This window comes from Equus caballus, chromosome 23 (assembly GCF_041296265.1).
Source record: "Equus caballus isolate H_3958 breed thoroughbred chromosome 23, TB-T2T, whole genome shotgun sequence".
In the NCBI taxonomy this organism is placed as follows: domain Eukaryota; kingdom Metazoa; phylum Chordata; class Mammalia; order Perissodactyla; family Equidae; genus Equus; species Equus caballus.
In genome coordinates, this window is record NC_091706.1 from 66458899 (window position 1) to 66470566 (window position 11668).

The window sequence follows — 11668 nt, forward strand, 5'->3', positions numbered from 1 at the left end:
GAGGAGACTAGTGTCTGATGAGTTTCTAGCATGTGCTGGGCACTTCTCGTTTCACGGGATTTTAGCAATGGTCCTGCAGGTGGACACTATTATTATTGTTATTACTGTTACTATTCTCCAGAGGAGGAAGCAGAGACTCCTAGAGCTCAGGGAGTATCCCGCTGGTCCAGCACTCGCTGTTCGTGTTGTTGAGTGCAGTGAGGACAGCGCTGAGCGCTTCGATGGTTAGGCGGCACCACGACAACCAAAGGCCAGTTCTCCTCAGCCACTGTGGCTTCCCAGCCGCTGACTCCCATTCTGACCTACAGAAATCACCGGAGCAGAAAAACTGCAAAATCTCAGTGCCCCGCAGCATCTTAAAGATCATCCAATCCAATCTCTTCTTGTTAAAATAAGTGGAAGTAGCCTACGAGGTAGGAAGTGACTTTCCCAAGATGCAGCGCAAAGTGCTGGCTCTCGGAGCCTCTGCTGCAGTTGTAACGATGGCTCCCAACTGCAGTTCAGTCGCTGTGCTTGTGGTCAATATCCACTGTTTAATTTCGTCAACGTACCAGTGACTCCTGGCCCCAGAGCCTGAGGAGAATTAGATTGGGCTGGGCTTTGAGATGGGAAAACTGAAAACCAGAGCCCCCTTTTCTATTCCATTAAATTTCACCTCCTGCTCCCAAAACCAGAGAAAGGGAGACAGAAAGTCAAAAGGCCCTGGAGAGGCAAGTATCTATTGAAGAATGTGGGAAAAAAAATAAAGCCAGCACTCTGTATTGTTTATCTTAGACCACTGTAGCTAATAATGATGGTGGTAGCGATGCTGACGGTAATGGTAATGGTGCTGATAGTGATGCTGATGGCAATGGTGATGATGATGGTGCTGATGGTGATGGTGGCGCTTATGGTGATGATGATGATAGTGGTGGTGATGATGGTGATGATAATAATGTGGATTATTATGGTGGTGATGATAGTGATGGTGATGGTGATGACAGTGATGATGGTGGTGATGGTGATAGTGGTGACAATGTGGTGAGGATGATGGCAGTGATGGTGATGGTGGTGATTGTGGTGTTGGAGATGATGGTGATAGTAATGGTGGTGATGACGATTATGATGGTGATGACAGTGATGATGGTGATAATGGTGGTGATGATGGTGATGGTGACAGTGATGTGGTTGGTGGTGATGATGGTGGTAATGGTGGTGATGATGGTGATGGTGACACTGATGTTGATGGTGGTGATGTTGATGGTGCAGAAACAGTATAATACAAATTTTCAACTGCTCCAGGTAATCAGGAAAAAATTAGGCTAAAAAGAGAAAATCCACAAACATAATTTTAGCCAATGGTTTTAACCTCCTTTTCTCTCCAGATCTGCAAATGATTTAACAAGTGTCAAAGTGACTTAATTTTGGTTTCATTTATTCACCTCACTTCCGCCCATCTTCTCCTGGCATTTAACAAGCTGGCCTTGTTTTACAGCATTCACTGAATATTCATAGAGTGTGACCTATGTCCCAGGAGTAATGCTGGGCTCTGGGGATGCAGTTGTGCCCAGGAGAGAACTGTCTCTGTTCCTTGGTGCTTGCATTGTCCTAGGTTGGCAGTGTGGTCCCAAACTATCACCACAATACCTTACACTTGCCTAGCACCGTGTGCATTTCTCAGAGTGCTTCTGCACACGTCACCTCGTCTGCAAGTCAAACACTGCGATTTAGTTAGTCATGCCATGCGACTCCTTCTGCCACTGATGTTTGTTGCCGTTCGAGCTGCAGCCTTGGCGTTCCCTGATGCCCTGCAGTGAGAGGCGTGCTCTGAAGGGCATGGAGTCACACTCGACCTCAGATACTCACGCTCCACAGGGAAACGAGCACAGGTCCTTGTCTGGGGTGGGTCACACAGAAGGCACCCAATAAATGTCAGTTTTCTTCTCTTCTAAAAATTCACCTGAGGGGCCAGTCCTGGGGCCAATTGGGTAAAGTTCTGCACACTCTGCTTTGGCAGCCCGGGTTTGGAGGTTCCGATCCCAGGCGTGGACCTACTCCACTCATCAACCACGCTATGGAGGCATCATGCATACAAAGTAGACAAGACTGGCATGAATGTTAGCTGAGGACTAATCTTCCTCAAGTGAAAAAAGAAGAGAAAAGAGGAAGATTGGCAATGGATGTTAGCTCAGGGCAAGTCTTCCTCACCAAAAAAAAAGAAAAAAGAAATTCTCCTGAGGGGCTGGCCCAGTGGCATAGTGGTTGGGTTTGCATGCTCCGCTTTGCCAGCCCAGGGTTTGCGTGTTCAGATCCCAGGCATGGACCTACACACTGCTCACCAAGCTGCACTGTGATGGCGTCCCACATACAAAAGGGAGCAAGATTAGCACAGATGTTAGCTCAGCGACAATCTTCCTCACCACAAATAAATTTTTAAAAATTTGCCTGATACAAAGATTTTGAAATAAACATTTGATGAGTTGGGTTTAGGTTTTGCATGAAATCAAAGCCTTGCAACTTGTCTTTTCTCTGTGTACTTCCTCTGGTCTTGGCAGGTTTTCATTCAGAAGAGAACAGATTTGTTAGAGGCTGGCTGATGTTCCAGAGGAAGTGGGTGGCGTGTCATGTGCATGGCCTCTTGCGGCGTGCAAAAGTGAAGGCATTCTGAGCTGCTAGACGAAGGGTGTGCTTGGATCCGTGGCACAGGGCACCACGCCCAGCTGTCCTGGGAGAGCAGACTCATCAGGAGAGTCATGCCAGGATCTGGGCAGTGTAGGGATGAGTCGTTGTATGAGCAGCCAGTCATTTTCTCCAGCTCTTCTTTCTGATAGAAGTTGCTTTTGTGTTTCCATCTCTCAATTTATGCTGTTTATCATTTGCTCTCCTTGGGACTCACTTGTTGCTGGCAAATTTTCTTGGCAGAACCCTTTGAAGATGCTCTCAAGAACCAGCCCTTGGGGCCCGTGCTGAGCAAGGCAGCCTCGGTGGAGTGCATCAGCCCCGTCTCCCCCAGGGCCCCGGATGCCAAGATGCTGGAAGAGCTGAAAGCGGAGCCTTGGTACCAAGGAGAGATGAGCAGAAAGGAGGCCGAAGGGCTGCTGAAGAGAGATGGAGACTTCCTGGTCAGGAAGAGCACCACCAACCCCGGCTCCTTCGTCCTCACTGGCATGCATGATGGCCACGCCAAGCACCTGCTGCTTGTGGACCCAGAAGGCACGGTGAGCACGGGGTGGGGGGCTCCTGCACTCCAGCCCCCTAGCAGCCTCCCCTGGGTCACCACACGGTCCCCACTGTCCTTCCTCTACCCACACGTGCCTGCTGGGGTCCTGACGGTCACTCCTCAAGGACCCCAGAGCCCCGGCATGGAGGACTCACGCTTCCAGCCCAGAGCCGGGCTACAGAGCCCACGGTCAGGGCCCTGAGTGACTTATACAGGTGGGAAGGTCACCAGGGCCCAGGCCGAAGGCCTTAATTCTCATGTCCTTTAAAATAAATAAATACAGAAACTGAGGATTTCTCTTCCAAATACATTCATAGTGGACGAGGAAGTACGGGGTTCCTGGGCTTTTAGTATTTATCTCAAATCTCTCTGAAGTTGGGTCACTGAGGTTTTCTTTCTTAGGTGATAAAATGTGAAGCGCTCAGTAAAGCCTCTTAATTAGTCTCTGGCTTTCCCACCCAGAGAACTGATGCTGCGTGATGGTGAGTTCACCGTTCGTGGCAGTATGACTATGTCTGAGTAGTTCTGTGGGTTTGACTGAACACACCCTCTTCCCATCAATAAATAGACTCGGCACCGTCCAAGAGCTGCTAAGTTTAATAAGTATAATTACATTTACGTAAACCTTGAATAAATTCCGGGATTGTTGTTTAACCTCTTCACCCGGTGAAACAAAGAGGCATGTGGAGTTATCTCAGTGGTGGTTAAGAACACTGCGTCTTTTGATTGATGGGTCGGATGAAGCCCAGATCTTCAGTTGGACTTGAACTCCATCTGACTGTGTGTGTCTGGGGTGGGACCAGTGTTGCCTGAGGTAATTTGCTGCCTCAGCTGTCTAGGCTCTCCTGACACCCATCTCTGCGCACCCTTGTCCCCTCTCCACTGGGCACCCACTCCCGTGAACTTACGCAGTGTATATCCTTCCGGTCCACCTTCTTTAGTTGTGTGGATTTTTTGCATATATGTACATTGGGGAAAACATGTATTTTGTGTTTGTGCATTTGAGAAATTTACGGACATACTATTGTCCCACAAATCCCATTTCATCTCTTTTTTCCCCGTGGTACCTGTGTTGAGCGCTGTCAGTGGGGCTTTCTGTACGCTGAGTTCTGTTTGCTGTGCGGCCCTTTGATTGCACGTCATCAGCGGGTTCTCCCGTGAATTTTATCTTGTGGTCTTTCCCCGTTGATCTTCTTATGGGGCTTTCTTGCTGAGTTTTTCGGCCTTCAAATTTCCATACGTGCTCTCCCACCTTTTCATCTATTGGATAATTTTGTCTGTGACGTTCTTCATTGAATCAAGTCTCTTTGGGATGTACCTGAATCCATCAGTTTTCCCCTTTATGGTTTATGCCTTTGAGTTTTCAAAGATTCCCTCACCTACAAATCACAGACATACTGAACTCTTCTATATTTTCTCCTGTTAGCATTATAGCTTTGTCTTTCACATGTAGGTTTCAGTTCCAACTGAAAGATGATGATATAAGGCAGGGACCCAACATTTTTTAAATCTCCATATAGTCAGCCACATTTTCTGTCACCGTTTACGAAATACTTTGTCTTTTCTCTGCGGCGCTGATGCCATTGGTTTTACATACCAGGTCCCCTGGACCGTGGGTCTGTTTGGGACTCTCAGTTCTGTTCTGTTGATCTGACGGTTTATTCCTGGTACGAGTCCCACACCGTTGACTCCTTACAGCTTTGAAACGTCCTAATACCTGGTGTGTGACTCCTTCCTCTGATTCTCCTCGTTATAAGTTCTCTTAGCTGTTTTCAGACCTTTATTCTTTGTTCTGACTTTAGATTCAGTTCATCAAGTCACCAAAAGCACATGGTGGGTTTAATAGAACTTGCATTGGATTTACGGTTAACGGGGGGGGAGAGCTGACATTTCAATACTAAATCGTCACATCCATGAACATGGCATAAGTCACCACTCATTTAGTTTTGAGCTGTCCTTTGTTAGAATTTGAAAATTCTCTCCAGAAGGTTCCTGTGTTTCCTCTGCTGGGTTACTTCCTAGAGTGTCTGGTTTTAGTTCTCTTGTAAGTGGCCTATTATTTCTGGTTACTTTTTCTCAACAGTTATTGCTGCAGGGAGAGGAATGTGGGGTGATCGAGTGCCTAGAAATTTTCCTGATTGTGGTGGTTTTCATGGAGGGTCGGCCGGGTCAGACACGGGCAGTCTTGCGTCCTGCCTTCCCATCCCGACCTGGCAGTCCTCGCTGTACTGCCCCGACCAGGGCGCCGTGGAGCACTGGCCAGGAGAGGGCGCACTTGTCTGTTCCCAACCTGAAAGGGACTGAAGTTGTTCCATTAAGGACGATGTACCCTTTTAGCAGACTGTCCTTATCAGCCTAAAGGACTTCATTCATTCATTCATTCATTCATTCATTTGTTTACTCAACAAATGTGTACCACATGACTCCTAAATCCTGGCACCTGTGATGTCTGTGAACCAGTCAAAAGGGCAATCTCTGCTCTAGTGGAATTCGTACATTTTAATTACCAAATTACTTTCATCCTGTATGCATACTGAACTTTATCGAGTGCTTCTTCAGCATCTTTTGAGATAATACTGTGACTTCTTTTTCTTAAGTCCGTTAATGTGGGGAATTACACAGGCAGAATTTCACTGTTGTGTCCTGGCATAAACCCTGCTTGGTCTTGACACAGAAATCCTGAAACACGTTGTTGGGTTTGGGTGCCTAACATTTTCTTTAGGGTTTTTTCAGTCACCGTTCGTAAGTGGAATTCGTCCTTACTGTCGTTGCTGCCATCGCTTGTGGGCGCTCATCTGGTCTGGGCATCAGGATTATGGGGTCGTACTCACCTCTTACAACGAGCTGGGCTTTCTCCAAATCACAGGCGCCTCCCCTCAAACACAACCCCCCAGAGACCTTCTATTTTTTTACTCTGATTTATTTTTACCCCAAAGCACTTATCACAAACTAGCACCTGTTTATTTGCTAATTTGTTTCCTAATTGCTTCCCCCAGACTATAACTTCATGGGGGGAGCAGTCTTTTTCAGTGCAGGACCCCCAGCACCTGGACAGGGCGCGACACACAGTCGGTATTCAAGGAGCATCGACGCGTGAGCGCATAGAGCAACCTGGGCTTTCTCCGGTTGGGAGCTGAGAGCCCGGGAAGGCAGCTGAGGCGACACGGGTTCCGCGCTGCTGGCAGATATAGAATCACAAAGGAGGATTTTTAAACAGAACCGTGCAGAGTTCTTGTACTTGCAGAGACTGTCTATTAATTCGGTTGTTGTGATCCAGAAGAAAATAGGAGAGAAAAGAGCCACACAATTCTATGAAAATGTAAATATTCTGGTTGAAAATTTTAGGTATTTTTAAAAAATGAAAAGTTAAAATTTACCTAAATTATACCATCCTACAGACAAAAAATGATGAATTTTTTGTTCATTCAGTCCTTTTAGACAAAAGCGGGGTGATTAAGAAAAGATTTGGAGCACTAATAATATATCACACATACATGAGCCTGGATGAAGAGACTGGGGAAGACAAGGACGGAATGAAGCCGTGCTCACGTCGGGGGGCCAGGGGTCCGAGCAGGCCAGACGCCTGCTGTGCTGTCCAGGCAGCTCTCATTCTGGAGGAGAAACTTGTAGGATGGTTGAGAAAACTTCTAAGTCACCCCTCTACTGACTGTTCTTTTTGGGGGCTTTCTGCTGGATCTGATTATCTAGTTTAATTGATCCTGTGGAGGATAGCTTTAGCTGAAAAAGAAAATGGAAATGAAACACTTAATTAAAAATGTAATGTTGCCTCCTTGCTGTGAGGACACCAAAATAGACAATGAACACATTCTCTTCAATATTTATTCATCTGATTTTCATGGTAATTGGTTGGTCCCTGAGTATAACAGAGGAAACTTGGCAGAACAGATCACTCAGGGAAACAAGGATGCAAAACAGTTCTGTGTCTAAATTTACTTCCGAGTAGACCCACCTATGTGCCTTCCCACGGTGCACCCATCAATCAGGACCAGCAGCCTGGGTGGCCGAGACCTGGGGGACAGGGAGACGTGGCAGGGCTCTGGGCACCGGGGGAGCGTTGGAGACGCCGGCCCTGAAGTGGCAGCTGGAAAGGGCTGGGGCGGGGTGGTGGAGCAGCCTTGGAGATGGCGTCTGGAACACTTTTTTTTGTCTTTTCAACATCTTCAGAACCATTTAGTCAGCCCTCTGCATTTAAAATTATCCCCTGAGTCATGGATCGTTGATTCATTCTTTCAGCCTTGAAGGGCCAGCAGAGGGAGGTGGGCCCTGTGCATGTGAAGAAGCTGCTGCCACCCCGTGGCGGGGGTCCCAGTGGCTTCACTCAGGTGGTCTTGGGTTGTGGCACATTGGGGAGCACAGCAGGGGCTTTGCATTCATAACAGTCACAAAACAGTGACAACCGTCCAGCACCCCGCTCTTACTAGGTTTTTATTTTATTCCGAGAGTAATTAAGAAAACAGCAAGTCCCCAATCCCTCTGCTAAATAAGCCTTGTTGTTATTTTAAGATTCCCTTCATATTAGTCAGTCTAGGGCTATGCTGCCACAACAAAGAAAATGTGAATTCTGGTGAAATGTGGTTTGACCCACAGATCTTCAGTGGCTACTCACACGAGCCCATGTGCACCCATGTGCCCCCCAGGCCTCCTGGTCCGTGGTCGGGTGACTCCGGGATCCAGGGGCTTTGAAATTCCATGAATACCCTGTCGCCAATCAAACTTTCAGTCTATTCATTTATCTGTTTTTGTCAGTGTGGAGTTACCATTCCTATTTCACTCAGTGGCTTCTAACTGGTTACTGTATTTATTCTGCACTCCTTCAAGCTACTTCTGTGTCCTTGTGACACATTGTCACTATCCTTTCAGCATCTTCCTCCTTCTGATACAAAACACTATAACAGGGTTATCTCCCCCCTCCCCTCCCCACTCCCCCCGCCACGGTGCTGCCATCTGCCCCTTCCCGAGGGAGCCCTGGCTGGCTCATTTTCATGGCAAGATCAGGATCTGGGCACTACTTGTGCCCATTGCTCGTGGGGAGTTGCACTCCCAGGCCCTCTACGTGGACACACGTGCATGTACATTTATTTCTCTATTTCTATATCTATCGGTATAGATTAGAAACATGAGCTCACGACAGTTCTTCTGCTGCCTCTCTGATACCACGGGGTTCATTTGCTTTTGTCCTTTTCCACATTCATAACCCTCTTCTCCAACAATAGAAACCTGACTCCCGCCATCCTTCGTATTTCTACCTGTTTGAGGAACTCCTCCCCTGTATGTAAGGCATCCACCACTGCGGCCGCTGCGCCCCCTGTCCTCACCCGGCCAGGGCTCCGACTTCTCTGTCCAGCCACTCCTGCCACTGTCTACTCCTCGCCCCATTCCTGCTCTGACCCCACGCCCCTCTGCCCTCCCACATACATGCCCTCCCCTGCTCGGCTCTGACTTCCATGCTGGGCTGCCCACCTTCTCCCTGGCATGGACCCCTCTGATGCCTGGGCCAGCTGTCCAGCCTGTGGGCCCTCGCCTCGCTCTGCCTGCCCTGCAGGCTCCCATCAGGGGCCACTGTGGCTACTACCCCTGCCCCCCACAGCACAGACATCTAGGCTGCCTGGCTTTTGGACTGGTTGTTCGTTTGGGAAGGAAAGGAAGGGGAGGGAGGAGCTTTCCAAAGTATTTTATAGCATTTCCCAGGCCTGCTGCGTTTCTCCTGTAAGTACTTTAGCATGCATCTCTACCAATGAGGACATTAAAAACATCAACATGACATCATTGTTATATCCAATAAAATTTAAAATAACCACTTAACATACTCAAATTTTCCTGATTATCTCAAAGATGTTTTTCTTACGGTACATTTGCTGGAATTAGCCTCCATCACGGCCCGTGTGGTGCATCCTGCCTGTTCCACTGCAGCTCCCCATCGGCCCCTACACCACCGACTTGTCTGAGCACCTAGATCCAGTCTGTAGACTATCTCACACCAGGATTTGGGTCCTTGCTTCCTTGTGGCACTGTTAACCTTGCTCCCTGTCCTCTGGATTTTCTTTGAACTGGTGGACAGAGATTTTTAAAACGGCTTTATTGGGATGTAATTTACATATACACCCATTTAAAGTGTACAATTCACTGGTTTTAGTATATTCACGGATATGTGCATCCATCACCACAGCCAATTCTGGAACATTTTCTTCACCTAAAAAAGAAATGCCGTAACATTTAGCTACCACCCCCCTCTCCTCCCACCCCCCACCCCCACCCCTAGTCCTTAGAAACAACACTCCTATTTTCTCTCTATATAGATTTTTCCATTCTAGACTTTCAGGAATAAAATCATATAATATGTAGACTTTTGTGACAAATTTCTTTCCCTTAGCATAATGTTTTCAAAGTTTATCCATGTAGTAGTGTGTGTCAGGCTGCCACTCCCTTTTATGACTGAATAATAATCCATTGATGGATATACCCCACTTTATTTATGGTTAGTCTGTTAGTGACATTTGGCCATCATGAATGATGCTGCTGTAGACATCACGTCCAAGTTTCTGTATGGACATATGTTTGCATTTCCCTTGGATATATACCTAGGAGTGGAATCGCTGGGTCATATGATAACCCTATAATTAATCACTTGTAAAACTGCCAGACGGTTTTCCAAAGCAGCTGCGCCATTTCACGTTCCGACCAGCAGTGGAGGAGGGTTCTGATCTCTCTACGTCTTTACCAACAATTGTTACTGTCGACTTTGATTCCAGCCGTCCTAGTGGGTGTGAAGTGGTGTATCACTGTGGTTTTGATTTGCATTTTCCCTGATGACTAATGATGTCGAGCATCTTTTCATGGGCTTAGTGGCCATTGATATATCTTCTTAGAAGAAATGTCAATTCAGATCATTTACCCATTCTTTTTTCTTTCTTTTCTTTTTTTTTTTCTTTTCACTTTTTTTTTACTGTGGCAAAATACACATAACATAAAATTTACCATCTTAACCATTGGTAAGTGTACAGTTCAGCGGCATTAAATACATTCACATTGTTGTACAACCAACATCACCATCCACCTCCAGAACTATTTTCATCTTGCAAAATTGAAATTCTGTACCAATTAAACACTAACTCCCCATTCACCTCTCCTCCCAGCCCCTGGCACCCACCAGTCTACTTCTGTCTCTATGGTTTTGACTACTGTAGGTGTCTCATATAAGGGCAATCACACAGTATTCGTACTTTTGTGACTGGCTTATTTCACTTAGCCTAATGTCCTCAGGGTTCAACCATGTTGCAGTATGTATCAGAATTTCCTTCCTTTTTACAGCTGAGTAATATTCCATTGTATGTATAGACCACATTTATTTATCCATCCATCTGCAATGGATACTTAGGTTGCTTCCATCACTCGACTATTGTGAATACCGCTGCTATGAACATGGGTGTACAACTGTCTCTTTCAGACCCTGCTTTTGGGGTCCAGAAGTGGAATTGCTGGATCATATGGTAATTCTATCTTTAACTTTTTGAGAAATCGTCATACTGTTTTCCACAGTGGCTGTACCATTTTACATTCCCACCAATAGTACATAAAGGTTCCAATTTCTCTACATCCTTGCCAATATTTGTTGTTCTCTGTTTTTTCTTTTTTAAAAATACTAGCCATCCGAATATGTGCGAGGTGGTATCTCATCGTAGTTTTGATTTCACTTCCCTAATGATCAGTGATGTTCAGGCTCATTGGCCATTCTCACATCTTCTTTAGAGAACTGCAAGTTCCAGTTCTTTGCCCATTTTTGAATTGGGTTGTTTGATTGTTTTTGTTGTTGAGTTTTAGGAGTTCTCTATATATTCTGAATATTAATCCTTTATCAGATACATGATTTGCAAATATTTTCTCCCATTCTATGGGTTGCTTTTTAATTCTGTTGATAGTGTCCTTTGATATACAAAATTCTAAAATTTTCATGAAGTCCAATTTGTTTATTTATTTTTGTTGTCTGTGCCTTTATGTCACATCCATGAAATCATTGCCAAATCCAATGTCTTGGAGCTTCTGCCCTGTGTTTTCCTCTAAGAGTCTTATAGTTTTAGGTCTTACATTTGGGTCTTTGATCCATTTTGAGTTAGTTTTTGTATATTGTGTTAGCAGGGATCGCAGCTTCATTGTTTTGCATGTGGAGATCCAGTTTTCCCAGGACCATTTGTTGAAGAGACTAGCCTTTCCCCACTGAGTGGTTTTGGCACCCTGGCCAAAAGTCATTTGGCCTCATCTGCGAGGGTTTATCTGTGGACTGTCTATTCCAGTCCATTGGTCTCTATGTCTGTCTTTATGCTAGTACCATGCTGTTTTGATGACTATAACTTTGTAGTAAGTTTTAAACTCAGAAAGCGTGAGTCCTCCAACTTTGTTCTTCTTTTTCAAGATTGTTTTCGTTATTCTGGTCCTTTGAGATTCCTTATGAAT

At 45.9% G+C, this 11668-nt stretch overlaps 1 protein-coding gene across 1 annotated transcript in view; it reads left to right on the plus strand.

Annotated features, from left to right (window-relative positions):
• Positions 1-11668, plus strand: part of SHC3 (SHC adaptor protein 3) — a 124038-nt gene that overhangs the window by 103451 nt on the left and 8919 nt on the right. Inside the window, exon 11 of the mRNA XM_023627569.2 lies at positions 2902-3197. Within this exon, the coding sequence (XP_023483337.2) occupies positions 2902-3197 (296 nt within the window). The remainder of the gene's footprint in view (positions 1-2901; positions 3198-11668) is intronic.